Here is a 15,891-nt window from a genome sequence, read left to right on the forward strand (position 1 = left end):
TCAATACTCAGCAGGTACAACTGAACTGCTTAACAGTTACGCTTGGAAACTGAAGCTGAAAAATCGTTGTTCTCTATATTATAAAGGCAGTTGTAAAATACTATGAAGAATCCAGAAAAATCAAGATGTTTAAGAAAGATGTTTTATTGTTTAAAAAAAGCCCTCAACAGCGGGGTCTTACATAACAATCATTTGTGATTTAAGTTCATTTTAAACTTAAAAGTCTTTGCCCGATGGCAGTGCCCATGGGATTACTCAGATGTTAGAAATTTCTAACAGAGTGTAGTCAACAGAGATGGTAGCTTGAGAGATGACGGCAGACACTTTCAGATAGTGACAGTGTTGGAGATGCCGGTAATCCCTTGCTAGAGATCAGCTTTAAATCAACTTATTCATACAGCTGTCCCAAATGTGGGCATTCTGAAGGAATTGTATAGTATTTCAGGTCTGAACTGTGCAGCATCTTGCAGTTAACCTTGATAATGCTGCTTGTATTATGGCAACACAAAACATACGGTGTTCTCAAAACAATCTAGGAGGGCTCATCAGCCAAATCGCGTTGATCGAAGTACCTAGTGGAGAGAATTGGAATATGGTAAGAACCCTTTACTCCCCCTTGAGTTGTCAGGGGAGTTTCAAAAATAAGAGTTTCAAGCTCTTATTTTAGAGGATTTTTTTTGTATTGATAACTATAGTTCATAAGGCTCATTTGAGGAAACTGATGAGTTTAGTTTACTCTTTATCTCAAGTACTTTTAGATTAGAGTACTGACTTTTTATTAAATTCTAAAAAAATCTAGGCTAGGACAAGGGTAATCATATTTTATTCTGAATAGACTTCATTATTTTAGTTATAATTTACATTACCTGCTAACTAAGCAGATCATCAAATTCAAAGCTGATACTTGTTCTTCATTCTTGTTCTCCTGAAAGAGAAATAAATATGAGAACAGTTCTCATGCTACTTGTGCCCCCAAAGGGGGGGGGGGGGAAGCCAGGTTATACTGCTTGTAGTGTAAATAGCACCCTTCATTCTCTAGCAGATTTAGTGCATGAAAAATTACTTACCAACACTTAAAGAACTGAAAGATTATTCTCCCAATAATTTGCTAAGTTGAACAAATCCTCTGCACAATGATAAACTAAACCTTACTTCCAGTACTCTGACTTCAGAGCATCGTCTTGCCAGTTGTCGAATAAGAGAATGTGCTTCAGGTAGCAAAGGTTTTTCAAGGCATGCCAACAGTGCATAAAGCCATCTACCCTGTGTGGATAGAAATAAAAATATCAGATATTTAATTATGGGTATTTTCTTGAAGTTTACAGTTCTTGTTATACAGAGCAGGACTAGAATGTAGATCTCAAAACCAAAATTGCATTTAAGTACTAGTGTCAGAATTGAAAGGCTTAAAAGCCAAATTAGGTACTACTTAATTGAATTTGGTGTCTCTAGATAAGCTTTCTGTAAGAAGCACTTTGGAATTCCCTGATATTATTGTTTGGAATACTGGCCAAGCTACAAATTAATACAGCTTCCACTATTAAAGTAAACACAAAGAATTACTAGGTAATATATAAAAGACTTATTTAGCTATTAATTTTTAACTTCACAAACCATTCTTAAAGAGAGAATGTATGAAGTCAGATCTTTGAAGTTCATGTTGTTGGATGAGCTTTTAGTTCTGTGCCACTGTGAAAACATGTTCTTCTGCTTTTCTACTTCACTGAAGCCTATGGCTGTATAAACCTAACTTTTGCTACCAGCATAGTTTACTAAATTAGTTATCATGTTTAATGCTTGTGCTGGGTCGTGTTATAGGAATAAACTAAAATTCAATATGAACATGCTTTAAGGAATCTGTCCTATAGAAAAGGACAGAATATGAAAGGTCTTTAAAAGACTTGAGAACAGTGCAACTTTGTTTAGTATCACAGAGGTAAGCTTGTATTACTCTTACTTTGTGGTAGTGAATTAAAATGCATCTATCATGGTCTCTTGTGGATAGACACCATTTTATAGCTAGTTAGGGTAGATATGGTAAAATTCCATGCTAATACGTCCCATCAATCAGAATTTCTTATTAGACTAGACCTGTTACCACATTAACACAGGTAAGGCCACTGGTCAGTGCTGCATATGGAAAGATTGAACTTGTATTGCCTGCAGATTACCATGCATCTCCAAATTTAGAGGGAAATAGCAGCATACATAATTTGCAGCACCCTAGCAGCTTAAACTGTGGTCTGAATCAAAGCTTCTTCATTCCGATACACTTTTCTCTCCAGCACTGATGCTCATCTAACTTTGCAGATTAATCAGTGTGGGAAGCAACAGAAAGGAGGATTTTTAATAGTAGATAGTAGATCTATATCTTTTGCATTTGTAATTAACCTTCCAAAAAGTTCTATGAATATTCTTTCTAGTACCTAATCAAGTTTTGAAAGTGACTGAATTACAGTACATGCATTTGGAAAACTCTTTAAAATCTAAAGTAATTTTACAGAATATGATACACAATTTATCCCTTGTTTAATATGTTCATGTGCAAATAGTTAGAATAAATGGAGCATTACCAGTTCTGGAGTAAATTTTTTCTCTCCAAACCAGTTTATCAGGTATTCCAAGACACTGGTTACTGTTGCCTTCAAAAGAGGAACAGAAAGAGACTATGCAATACCTGCAAAGCCTTGCTTAGTTGTCCTTCTATCTAAATGTTTTTATTATCTAAAAATTACTTTTGCTTTTTATATATACATGTTACATATTTTCACTCTACTGTGATTCTATAGGGTATTTATTCCAGGTTGAAATTACACATAGGGACAAATTAAGTGTCAAAGCAGCAGTTCCTGGGAAGAACTTTATATAAAACAAAAGTGATTTTCTGTGTTAATAAAAACTTATGGCTAGATAGCTACAGATTAGGAAAGAGATTTCAGATTGACTGGTTGTTTACATATAAGGGTAACTAATGGGAAACATAATAGTGAAGAAAAGGTAAATCTGATTCTTCTACTCCTGCAATGTACATAAAAGTTCATGGTCAAATTGAAGGACTGCACTTAAAACACCAAAGGAGAAAACCTTAAACGTTGCCAAGCACGTAATTGGGCATTCAGCAGAAACTAAGAGATTAAAATAAGTGTTCTATTAAAAAAATTACAAGAAACAAGTATTATGACTAGTCATAGCAAGTGTCAATTGGTAAAGATGTTTGCACTTAAACATGAGATAATGGTTATGTGCTTTCCTTGTAAGCATGAACTAAATTGCAGTTAGAGTAAACAATTCTGGCTCCTAACACAAAACAAAAGATAAAACTTCTGCAACAGATGGAAGACGAGAAGTTATAATTTATGCAAAGATGCTATGCTATTTTAAGAAGTAGGCTTACCTGATTCATTCTGCTTACAATACTTAGCAAAGGAGGAAAACCCATCTGGAAAAAAGCCAAGTTGGAAAATGTGGAGACCATCACCAACATACTTTTGTTCTGATTTAGAATTTGCTCATATTTTAATGGGATGTTTAATGGGATTTGTAGGTATTTTGAATTCTGAGTCTTGATGTTCTTTGATATCAAACTTAACCTTATCTTAAACTTTGAAGATTTTTAAAGAACTTTGTTCTTTAGTAACAGTAAAAGCATTCTTCAAAAAAAGAATTGAGTGAAGTGTATGTTTTAGAATAGCATGTATGAAGGCAAGAACTAAATTTCTACCATTCAACAAAATTCTACAGTAGACTATGCAAAAAGCCTTCTGTTCAGTTAGCAACTCAATATTATGCTTTTGCTGGTAACAGATTAGGGAACTCTTCAACTTGCTGATAGAAGAAATACAGACTTATTTTCTGCTTCAGTCAGTTTCCACTTAAAAGGAGGAGAAAAAAGTGGGTCTTGTGGTGCTCATCAGAGTCTACTTTCAATTTGGCACAAAGTGGTAACAGACAGTAGGAGTTACGCAAAAAAAGCAGCTGAGAATTAGAAGTCCTCTACCCACCTTTAGGTAATCGATTCCTAGATTTTCATTATCAGATAGTGTATCTATTTCTGAGTATAATCTTTCACCCAGGCAAAACTTTTTCCAGCCTTCTTCATCCTCTGATTTTGGCTGAAGTAAATAAGTGGAAAAAAAAATTGTTGCCTTAAAGACACTTAAGGACAGATTTGAGATTATTCACAAAATGTTGCATTAAACTGTAAAGTAAGATTAACCACATAAATTTAACTACTGGAAAAAATGCAGAAGTAACATGTTCTACTTACCATAGTAACATTGCTGTCCAAATGTTGTGACCGCCAGTGATTTCTGTGCTTGTTCAGACTCTGAGGAATTAAAACAGTGCCTAATCATAGTTTAGCTTTACTAAATATTATCCTAACCACAATTGTTAATTTCCTATGTGATTTACTTGCGTTTTATTGCTATTAAGGTGAATTCCCTTATAAAAATGATGCAAGTACATTTTATGGTGTTCTTTAAATCAGTGGAAGCCTGAGTAGCTAAATGGTTTCAATGCTTCTTAGTACAAACCTAAGTCCAACCTGTTTATGCTGTTTTATTGGAAGTAGTGTTAAAGCTGAAAGATTTTTTTTTTAAGTCTATTACTTAAAGATTTGAGTTGAATTAATAAGCTTTAATAGTCTTATAGACTTTTCTTGGTATAATAAGCTTAAGAACAAAATAATTGAGTTAGTCCAAAAGCATATGTAAGGCCACTGATGTTTCTAACTGTCCTACATCAGATACCTACAGAATTGTTACAAACAAGGCAATCTTTCCTAGTGGGTGTGTTTTTTTTTTTTTTTTTTTTTTTTTCTTTACCTGCCAGGGATCCTATATTAGGTGCAAAGGATTTTAATTGACTGTTTCCTGTATTAAGGTGTAAAGCTTTGGTAATGGAAGTGATTTTTTTCCCCCATTCCAGTTACTTTATCAGTAAAAATGACCGCTAAAAAGACAACTAGCCCATAATGTTGTAAATAACAGTAGCTGATAAGCTTCTCTAGCATCACGTTTGAACAAGTGACTTTTGATGCTTTTCCCCCCCTAAATATTTTTTTACAGTATTCTTATACTGCTCCATGTTAACTCTGGCACAGAGGAGAGGATGGAATTTAGGTGTATAAAAGAAATATCTGTACAATGATAGAAGTAAGTTTCTTCTACTAAAATCTTAGATTATATCTAAATAATAGACACTATGTATGTGATACCTTGTAGAAATAAGAGCTAGCTCATTTACTGTTTGCAATGCAGATGCAATAGTACAGAGCTCCACTTTCACTGACTCCCTCCCTGAAAAACAGGGTAAGATAGCTCATGCAAAGTCCTCCTACAGCAGCTTCAGTGCAATTGATTATTATAGAGTTAATTCAGGTATCTCTGGAATATACCAAAGCACTGTAAACGTGCCTTCAGCAGTACTGGAGGTGTAAATGATCTTTACTTAGATCTTTTATCTTTTGCACTGGATGTGTAAATGATCTTAGATCTTTCTCTTGCATTTTACTCTGTTTGAACTGTGGATAGAGAGACTGTTCAACTTTCCATTTTAGTTCTCTTATTTAAGAGCAACGTATAAACGTGCTAGGAAAGATTTAAGTCTGCAAATGTCACAACCTTACAAATGCATTTTACCAAATCAGTATTTCTCTCCATAACTGGTCCCACTGGTGTTACCAGTATCCTAAATGGGCAGTGTATTCTACATAGATGAATCTCAGGGTGGGTTAGAATCAACTTTTTTTTTTTCAGTTATTGCTGAGTTCTAGGTTTTAATATAACTGCGTAACATCAAGATTTTTGTCCTCCCTCAACTATTCTACATCATTTAAATATAGCCGGATATTTCTGCTACATTTTTTTTACTTTAACACATCTATCTCAACACAACTCTCTTGGCAGTTTCATCAGAAGTTAAACAATTTCTGAAAAAAATGAGTATATAACTAAGCTACCTATCAACTTAACCAAACCTCTACAATAGAATATTAACTCTTCATAGTAAGAGCGATACAAGGTTGCCCCCCATAAAGCAAAGATGTGTACTGTGTAGACAGTGCAATTTGAAAACATCCTCCCCACACCATTTTGTACCTGACGAACAGCTGAGAAATTGGCCACTTGCTGCTGTTGCCACCTGAGAGTTGGAGAGTATCCTTCAGGAGCAGGCTGACACCCAGAAATCTAAGGAAACACTGGCAATAATTATAATGTAAAGAAAGTTTATAAAAAGAATCCTTAAAAGCAAGAGAATCAACAAATATTTACTATCAGGTAAAAATATCATTTAAATATTCCTTAGAAAAAGGTAATTTAATAATGACATAGACTATGCTTTAACAATTGGTTTAGGCAAAGTTTCTCCTGTTTGACTCTTCTGATACTCAAATAAGAAGGAAAACGAATTATTCAAAGTATACTGTCAAAATAAGATTTCTATATTTAATTATTTTTTTCCTAGCAATTGTTCTGCCTTAATTTTCCTATTTATAAAAAGGAGGATGTTATTTCCTTATTTTGGTTAAATGCTAAGAATTTGGGGAGTTCTCTGTGCTCAGAAAACAAGGTGAGGAAGACAGAAGACTGCAGAATCATTTGGAAATTAACTCTGAAAATTAAGTAGATACAACCTTTCTAGGGATTAGCATTAAAGAGTTACTTTAAGAAAGGAATTTTTCGACCAATATTTAAGAACATCACTACAAAGAGATGAGACAAATGAAGAGAATAGTCACAAGAGTGACATGGTCATATGTCAGAGCACTTTAAAAAGTTCTAGAAACGTCAGCAGTCCTATAGTAAAATACTAGATCATACAGTTTCTGATGGAGAAAGACAAACTGTTGCTTGAACTACTTGTAAATGGGAGGGGGGGGGGAAACACAGCGCCAGGGCATGTAACAACAGAAAAATCTGCTTGAGCAATAAAAAAAAAAAAAAAAAATCCAATGAAATATGCTACCAAAAAGGGAAGAAGTGGTGCTTGAATTTCATCTAAAGTTAGCAAAGTTTTGCTGTATTTATTATACTTTCTATCTTTTATCACCCTATATATATTTTTATATAAATAAAGGTATGAATATCTTTCTTCCATAATTTACACAGGTTTTATGACAAAATATTTATAGAACTTAATGCAATATTTAATTTCCCCAGGCAATAAAATAGTGCTGTATATGAAATAGCATGGATAATATCAAATAAAACGGTTATAAAGACTGCTGTCCTCCAGCAATTCAACAATTGTCCCTTCAGAACGAGAAATTTCATTGAATTCAGCAGATGCTTTTACTATTCCACAGCCCTACTGTTTTATTTAGATCAACTATCCCCAAAAACCTAATAGGGAAATTTTAATATTAACATCCTTTCTTTTTTCTTTTTTTTTTTTTTTCCCTCCCTCAAAACAGTAGCTGCAACACCTCTCAGACTTACGGAAATGTTTACTGTCTGTTTCTTTCTCAATTTTTTGGGGTCTATCTGTGCCACCACCACATCTGGGCATCGAGCTGCTTCGATCCTACAAAACCAAAAGCCAGCGGTGACCTCCGAGCCCGCACCGCGCCGGGCGGTTAGCGCTAAGCCGCGGCCCCGGGCAGCTGAGGCGACGCGAGGGACGCATCGCCGCCCCGTCAGCGCCGCGGCCCCGGCCCTGCCCGCGCGCCCGCGGCTCGGCCCTCCCGCGCCGCCGCTCACTGGACGCGCCGCAGGTACTCCTGGGGCGTCCGGGGAGGCACCGTGGGGTCGAAGTCCTCGGCCAGGTCGCAGTCGCCCACGGGCAGCAGCCGCGGCATCAGCTCCTCCACAGCGGGCTCCATGGCTGCCGCGGCGGCGACCGCCCCACGCGCGCCGCCGGCCCCGCACGCATGCGCGTCGCTCGGAGCCGGCCGGCGCTGCGCGGGTGGCCCGGCACGCATGCGCGCTCCTCGGAGGCGGCCGCCAGCCCGGCACGCATGCGCACTGCCCGGAGGCGGCCGACGCCGCGCAGGCCGCCGCGGCCGCGGGCTGCTCTCGCGAGACTTGGCAGCCCGCGAGCGTATTTCTGGGCTGAGTTGGTGAAAACCTTTAATAACCGTAAAAGTCATCTCTTAGTATTTTCTATTCCACCAGTGCAAGGCAGTGATACTACTATTTGAAATAGTTGGAGATCTGTGGTTGAAATCAGATACAAAAAAAGCAAACTTAATAATCATAGTTCTCATTCTGGAAGAGCCAATGCACGAATTTTTCTTTTTATTGTTCCAGTGTGGGTTTGTATATATGTATATTATCTATTTTTTTTATATATATATATATTCATATGCCAGATCAAAATCAAAGCATTAACACAAAGACGTGTTGCTTCTAAGTGCAAAACAAAAAGCAGAAGGATAATGCATTTAAATGATGTATTATCAAATTCCTATTACGAAAAAAAAATCCATGTATTTTTTCCTAGTAGTTCTGTAACATGCGGACTCTATTTAGCACTACTTACAGTCTGTATAGTCGAGCAGAGCAGCTCTAAACTGACGTAAGTTTTGAAAAATACATATTCTTTTTCTACAAGGCTGTATTTTATGAGTTCTGAACAAACAACAACTCTGTCTTCTCCTCTCCACTGACTTTTGTTTGTTTTAAGGTGTTTCCAAAATCACTTACGTGTAACAAGGTCTTTTAACTCTGAAACCCGGATCTAACTTCCTAGTTGAGCATGCAGCAAGTGCAGTCATTGCTTGAAATAAGACTTGCTTAGCTAAAACTCCCATGATATTTCTGGAAGGATTGACCAATGGTGTAGAGAAACATTTTGGTGAGTAAAGCTGTAAAAAGTTTTCTTCTAAAACTTTTGTAATATTCAGAACTTTTCTTCTGTTTGTCGTGAAGTCAAGAACTATGGATATTCAACAGATATAGATACATTAGTTAATATAACATATTATTTAGGTGACCTTTTCTGGTACCATCCTACTGCACTTTTTAAATTGAATATTTTGCATTATTACAGGTGGTCTTCCTGGGATAACAAAATTGTTCCTAACAAGACTTACCCACAATGTTGATGTGGTGTCTGTCAAAGTGGATTCAGTGGAGGATGAAGAAAAAGAAACTGGAACTGAGTATTTGTCCTCAGCTGCCTCGTCGTTATGGAAGAGTACTTTCCCAAAGGAAAGGTGAGCTGCCAAGATGAATCTCAGTGGATATGCATTGCTAACGCAAACTAAAAATTCTCCAGTAAGAAAATAAAATACTATACTGTGCGTTCTGATGTTGGTAGATAATGGAAAGCATATTTTCTTATAATTAGTCCATACTTTGCTAGGGCCCACTTTTCTGTTCTGTTTTTCCACCTCCCATTGCTTTTCTCTGTGGTATGGATCAACACAACACAACTATTTCTTAAAGGAAAGCTTAGGGCGCTGAACTGAGTCATTATGTAACGAAATTTAATTGTGCTAATGACTGATTAAAAAAAAAATACCGCATGCCTTTTATTTTCACAGAACTTTCAAAATACTAAACTTTCCAGGTTTTCCTTCTTCCCTTGTAAACTTCTTTGAATGTTTCGGGTATCTTTTTTTCCCCCTGTTCTTGCAGTATGTTGCAGTTCTGGCTTTGGAGCTCGCCTCTGTTCGTCGCACGCTCCCTGAAAGCGCTCTCCAGAGCATCGGAGCGCTTTGGGGGCGACAGTGCGGCGCGGCTCATCTGCTGGAGGGCCGCCGTTCCGCGCAAACCGAGGAGCCTACGCGCCCTGGGCAACCTCCCGCTCGCCGCCGCCGCGACTGGCGGCGAGGTTCGAGGACGGAGAAGCCGTGAACCCCTCCGTCTGGACTCGCTTTTGCTTATGTGCCCGTTCCTAGCTGCTGAAGAGGAGGGGCAATACTGGAGGCAGTGGTGGCGGAGAGGTTCCTTGGTAAACACGTTCGGCCTCTAGCAGACGGGGATGGAGGCGATTTGGTCGCTCGTGTTTGGCCGGCGGCCCCGGCGCGTGCTCGGGGCTGGGGAAGGGTGCGAGCGTTTCTCCCCGCCTTGCCCAGATGAGTTGCAGTGAGTTTGGTCACAGAAGATGGAAGTTAATGTTTTTAATTCAGGTTTTAGTAACCTTTTGCGTCAGGTTTGTTTGAAGTCGCTCCGAAGCACCCTGACAGAGAAGCGTCACTTTAACTCGATTTTGAAGGGAGGAAAAAAAAAAAAAAAAAAACAGATGCCGGTCTGCCCAAAGGCTGCGCTAAGCCGCAGCTGGGGATACGTGGAAATTTTCCGGTAAATAACCGGAACAGCCTCGGCTCCCGTGACGGGGGGGCGCCCGGGGCGCGGAGCCCGGCGCTGGCCGCGGGCGGCGCTTCGCTTCCCGCCGCGCCGCGCTCTGCCCCTTGACGTGGCGCGGACTCCCCCCGGCGGCCATGTTGGCTGCGGCGGCGCCCGGGCTCAGCGAGGCGGCGGCGGCGGCGGCGCGGGGTGAGCGCGGCGGTGCGGGCGGGCGGGCGCGCAGGGCCTCGGCGGCGCCGGGCTCCGCCGGCCGCGAGTTCCCTGAGCCCCTGCCCAGGAGCGGCGGCTCGGCGGCGCTGCCTTACCGGGCGGGCAGAGTCGTATTTAGGCTGGGCCTGGTCCATTTGATTTTATTATTATTTAAATTAGGTGGGCGGTTTATTACTGATCGTGTTTATTTTATCAGATGATTAATGCGTAATATACTGAAAAAAATCAGGTTTATTGTGAGAGAAGTGTGCCCAGAGCTGCGTCGGTTCAGGGGTCTTCGTGCGTGCGGCCATACGAGGCGCGCCGGTCCGCTTGGCCTGGGACGCTTGAAAAGTGACGGGAAACGACTCTGTGCTTCAGTTTGCGTGCGCTGCGGAGGGCTGGCGGGCGTTATTTTGGGGAGCTTCAGTGCTGGGACGCGTCTGGGGGCTAGGTTTAGCTCAGCTGGTTAGAGTGTGGTGCTGATAATGCCAAGGCCGCGGGTTCAGTCCCCGTGCAAGCCACTCGTTTGAGGGTTGGACTAGAAGATCTCCAGAGGTCCTTCCAGCCTTTCCAGTTCTATGATCTGAACGTGGCGTGCACACGTTTAAAAGTGTTGAGATAAAGGAGGACCTTTTGGAATAACAAATCTACTTGAAAACTGTGTTACCGTAGCATTTCTGCTACAGCTTGGAGATAATATTTCACATAAAAGATCGTGATAGCACCTAAGAGAGGGGTGCTCTGTGGGTTTAAGTTTATTTGAGTTTGAAGAGAAGGTGGTGTTGCTGTTTGCAGGTGCTCCTGGCACAGCTGTTCCAGGCAGTGTAACTTCAACATCATGTGTTTCAATACTGCTCAGCTGCAAGACAGCTGCGTGCGTCGTAGCTGCGGTGTGTCGAATGCGTTTGATACGGATCGCGGTTAGAGTAGCGGGACTGTCGGGGTGCAGGGACGGGAGGTAAGCTCAGCGCTCGGCCCTTGGGGGGAGGCAGGCCGGGAGGCACCCTGGAGGTCCACCTTGTCATCAGGTTGTCCTCGCCGCAGCAGAACTGGAGCACTGACCTCCCCCACTGACACCCCAACGAGCCAGTGCTACAGACTGTCCTGGACATCACCTCTGTGGTTTTCAGAGCTAAGTGATGTGTGTTTTGTGGCTCTTGGGTCTATGCGTTTTTTGGTGCGTAGCCCATAGATCAGGAAGGTTTGTGATCCTGATCTAATGTCACTAGACATTAGAACCACTACCCCATCTAACACCACAGAAAATGTGCATGGACAACTAGGATAATACTGTCAAAGCTGGATATAGCTTGTCAGACCAGGGGTTTCACATCTGATATAAAATGAGGTATGTGAACATTGTTGGCTATTGGAAAGGAAGAAAAGGATGGAAGAAAAGATAGAGGAAAATTTGATTATTAGCAGGCTCTGCCTCCTGAATAGGACATACATGCTGTACTGGAAAGTAACAATATTTAATTCCTTAAATCCAACAAATCGTTTATGTATATGCATGTGTAATTTATTACTTTTATTAGTCACTGCATAATGGAGTTTGTACATTGCCCTCTGTAGAGAAATAACCAAGTAATAAAAGTAAGGTCTGCATCAAACCATTTCAAACATTGCTGGGGTAAAATGAGAAGAAAAGACTTTAAAGTTTAGTACAGAAAGGGAGGGTTAACTTGGCAATGTTTTGTTCTAGTTTCATAGTCTTACTTAAATCTTGTAAAGAGATGGAGTTGATGGACTTCGTAGCAGATTTTTGTGGAATGGTTGAGATGGCCTTTAAGCCCTGATTTCTATCTCCTCTCAGGAGGTGATTTTAAAAGGAGAGAGTTAGTTAGTTAGTTTGTATCTGTGCTTATAACTAAGAAATTTATTTCCTCACACAAATCATTGTATGAGTAACCCATTTTTCATGGATAACATTCCTTTACCTTTTGCAAAGTGTAGTGAGGGATTTTGCTGTGTTAGGAAATAAACTTCTTAAATCTTACATCTTCTTTTAGATACTGGGCTGTCCTTTTCCCCGTGTTGCAATTCCCACATCACGTAGATCTGCTCCTAGTATCAGTAAGGTAACATGCCTGTTAAAATGTTGGCATGCCTGTATTATCATAGTATTTCTACTACAGTTTATTTATCTGTCAGTCCACATCTTTCACAAGGAATTTTGGGATTACTTTCCGTAGCTCTTATTGTATGCTGATAGTTGATTGTTTCCTAATATTATTAACTGTGAATTATAGGGTTTATCTTTGTTTATGGATGTTGTTACTGTATTAATAGCCCTCATTAGAACCAAATTATGAAGTTAAAAGCATTTCACATTTTTAAAATTATAGTTTAAGTATTGCATAAACTCATGGAACAATACCATTATAATTTTATCAAAGACAGCTAAATCTTTGGAAGTCAGAAGTTTTCCAGGAGTTTCCCACAATGGTGTATATAGTTGCTAGGTAAAACAACACTTGTGAGCAGACAAAATCTCAGTCTGCTTGTGAGATTTACCGATTTAAATCCTGATCCAGGGGGATGCTTGCATGCCTAGAGCTGTTCATTAATTTGTAATTTAGATTGAGACCTGAGTATTTTCCCAGACAGCCTGTGAGGTGGTTTGGGTAGACTTTATAGTAAATTCTTAATTATTAGCCAATGGGAGTTTAGATAAATTAAGTTTTCTGCCATCTAGGTTATGTGCTATCAGTGTACTAGGAGGCATACTGCTGGTATTCAGAGATAGTGTGCTTATTGCTGGATTTATTTTTGGTTTGGGGTTTCTTGCTGGCCTTGCCAGGTGTTCACAGGTTTCTGTTGAGCTATTCGGATATCTCTGTGTTCCCTGGTGCTGCAGCTTCTGGCAAGCTCCAGCTGAAAAATCTTTAAAAAGCCTTTAGTCGGTGTCTAGAATGGTAAATTTAAGTTCAAACAGTTGTTGAAGATACATCTTGATTATGTAAAGTAGTGGATTATGACATGTGCTTCTTGCAAAGCTATTTTCTGGCATTGCTGTAGGAATGCCAGTTTTCTTCTGTCTTGCTTTACACTTGTATGCCGGCCATGTGATGAGTTATTAAAATAGTTATTTATGGTTACAAAATTACTGTAAAGTTTGGTACAGTAGAAGAAAAAGAATCAGACATAGGAGAAATACTTTTTGCTGTTTGATTTTTAATAGAAATTAGAGGGTTAAACAACTTGCAGGAATGAATGATTCTTGAATAATGAGTAGAATGAATAATTAAATGCTCCCCCCTCCTTTTTGGTTGGTAAAAAGGTCTTTTTTATCGCATATTGAAATGCTGTATGTTTTCTTCTCTGACCTACCCCAGAATTAATAATTTAGGCATAACCTTTGTTGCCTGAGTTAGCTAAATCAAGAAGAAGTCAGAACTGTTTTAACACCATGTATTTATTTTGCAACATGCCAAATATTTGTTATTTTGAAGAGTTGGCTGCATCCCGAGAGTGTTAACTTTTTTTGTTTCATTTTGGAATTCTTTGCTTTGAATTTTGGAGTTTAGAAGTGTTACCATGTATTAATGGTAATTTCAGTTACAGCATTTCAATATGTGACTGTCATTTTTAGCCAGTAAATACTGAAAGTACTTAAAGTTGCATTTCAGCATGGAGCTAACAGCTATATTTTTTTTTTTAAGTGATAAATAGAGAAGTTGACCATGACAACCTTCCTGGAATTTATCCAGCAGAATGAAGACAGAGATGGAGTTAGATTCAGCTGGAATGTTTGGCCTTCAAGTCGTCTTGAAGCCACAAGAATGGTGGTCCCAGTGGCTGCTCTCTTCACACCACTGAAGGAACGGCCAGATTTGCCTCCTATTCAATACGAACCAGTTCTGTGCAGTAGGACCACGTGTCGAGCTGTTCTGAATCCCTTATGGTAAACTCAATATGTTGGCTTATCATCTTTACTTACAGTATCTTTACTTATGAACGAACTTCAAAGTAGCATCAGTTAAACTACACTGAAGATGCAGTGTCTTTGCATAGGAGTTCATATACTCCTCACATGACTATACAGCCCAGACTTGCAGCTTTTCTAAGCTTTGTAATACAAATAGATTTTTCATTTGCAAAATACACAGTTAAAACATGGCTTTATAGTGTGTTTACCTTTAACTAATCTTTTCTGCATACTTCATTTAATTAGTGAATAGATATGTTACTTTTCTGGAACTGCACATCTTGTGGGTTAATATAGTTCTGCATTTCACCTTTAAAAATCGTTCATGTAAAAATTGATTATGCTGTGTCTCTGTAACAGTTTGGCCCTGATACATATTAGTTTCTGAGTAAGTTAACTATAAATTCTTATTTGCCTTAGTTCAAATGTAGACTAAAGCATATTAGCTGGTTTAGTTTAGTAAAACAAAATAGATAAATGCATCAGAACTAGGCAAGAGGGAAGATGAGAAACTATTGTACTTGTGCCAGTATCACTCTTTAGCTTAAAATGATTTTAAACTAGTCATGGGTAGTAATGGAAAGACAAAACTGTAAAAGGTCAGTCAGGTCACTGGCAGTGAATCACATATATTCTTCTTGTTTCATGTTTGCAATGTATGATTAGTTGGACTCGGGTCGAGTGGTGGCCTTTGAAGCCTGGGTGGCACAGTCTGGCAGACCAGATGATCTACATCCCCAAAATTGGCATAGTTCATTTGATTTCAGAAATGTATTCTATGGTCAGTGAAGTAAAATGATTTGTTTTGCTATATTAACTTTTCTAATTGTATTTTTATAGCCAAGTGGATTATCGAGCAAAACTATGGGCTTGCAACTTCTGTTATCAAAGAAATCAGGTAAGAAAATGAAACATTCAAAATACAGAAAATCTTTTTTATAAGGTAAAAATAAAACTCGTTTTTCAAATTGTGTTTGTAATTTGAAATTGACAGCAAGAAAGTAAATGTGCAGCTGTATCTTCAGAGTGCATTGAGATTTTTTCACGACAGCAGTTGTGAACATCTGTTACAGAGGAAAGTAGTACATACATACGTTTTTGCTTTTCTAGAAGTTATAATCTTGTTTTTTTTTATAAACTTAATTTTCTTATTTTTATTTGCAGTTTCCTCCTACTTATGCTGGCATATCTGAAATGAATCAGCCGGCTGAACTTTTACCTCAGTTCTCTAGCATCGAATATGTAGTGCAGGTAAAATCATTAAATAAAATCTTTAACATCATTTATAAACTAAACATAAGTGCAGTGAACTAATTTCATTTTTATTTCTTCACTGCATTTTAATCGCTATGAATATTTGCTTGTAATTAGGAAGTTTATGTCATCAGTTAGAAGTGGAAAGCATAACTTTTTATAAGAATACAAGGATGGTTAATAAAACTAATGTAAAAAAAGGGCGCTCACTTTTAAAGGCATGATTTCTATTAGCTGTTTCTTACCAACAATTTAATT

General features: G+C 38.9%; 2 protein-coding genes across 5 annotated transcripts in view; one reads left to right on the forward strand and one right to left on the reverse strand.

Annotated features, from left to right (window-relative positions):
- Positions 1-128: 128 nt before the first annotated feature.
- GEMIN2 (gem nuclear organelle associated protein 2) lies at positions 129-7,881 on the reverse strand. Of its 2 annotated transcripts, none has more exons than XM_062576647.1 (10): positions 7,704-7,880; positions 7,443-7,527; positions 6,102-6,191; positions 4,268-4,327; positions 4,002-4,112; positions 3,395-3,439; positions 2,574-2,642; positions 1,153-1,263; positions 867-925; positions 129-572 (listed from the first exon to the last, which is right to left on the reverse strand). In XM_062576647.1, the coding sequence occupies exons 1-10, from the start codon at positions 7,823-7,825 to the stop codon at positions 533-535; spliced, it is 792 nt and encodes a 263-aa protein (XP_062432631.1). In that variant the 5' UTR covers positions 7,826-7,880; the 3' UTR covers positions 129-532. The 2 variants fall into 2 exon arrangements, 1 of the variants encoding a protein (XP_062432631.1); XR_009958510.1 differs by having other exon boundaries at positions 547-572; positions 1,068-1,263; positions 7,704-7,881.
- Positions 7,882-9,032: 1,151 nt separating this feature from the next.
- SEC23A (SEC23 homolog A, COPII coat complex component) overlaps positions 9,033-15,891 on the forward strand; it is a 28,457-nt gene continuing 21,598 nt past the window's right edge. Inside the window, exons 1-4 of one of the 3 annotated variants that reach the window (XM_062577307.1) lie at positions 9,033-9,160; positions 14,114-14,355; positions 15,220-15,277; positions 15,544-15,630. In XM_062577307.1, coding sequence (XP_062433291.1) covers positions 14,135-14,355; positions 15,220-15,277; positions 15,544-15,630 — 366 coding nt within the window. In that variant the 5' untranslated portion in view covers positions 9,033-9,160; positions 14,114-14,134. Of the gene's footprint in view, positions 9,161-10,355; positions 10,446-14,113; positions 14,356-15,219; positions 15,278-15,543; positions 15,631-15,891 lie in introns of those variants that run through there. The other 2 variants (XM_062577308.1, XM_062577309.1) reach the window with 2 other exon arrangements.

This window comes from Rhea pennata, chromosome 5, assembly GCF_028389875.1.
Source record: "Rhea pennata isolate bPtePen1 chromosome 5, bPtePen1.pri, whole genome shotgun sequence".
Lineage (NCBI taxonomy): Eukaryota > Metazoa > Chordata > Aves > Rheiformes > Rheidae > Rhea > Rhea pennata.

Bases quoted from the DNA above. Each gene is read 5' to 3' on its own strand.
- GEMIN2 (XM_062576647.1), bottom strand. From the start codon at position 7,825: ATGGAGCCCGCTGTGGAGGAGCTGATGCCGCGGCTGCTGCCCGTGGGC. The intron at 2,643-3,394 runs GTAAGCCTACTT...CCTCTTTTGAAG, and splicing joins TTGTAAGCAGAATGAATCAG to GCAACAGTAACCAGTGTCTT. The intron at 573-866 runs GTAATGTAAATT...TCTCTCCACTAG, and splicing joins ATGATCTGCTTAGTTAGCAG to GTACTTCGATCAACGCGATT.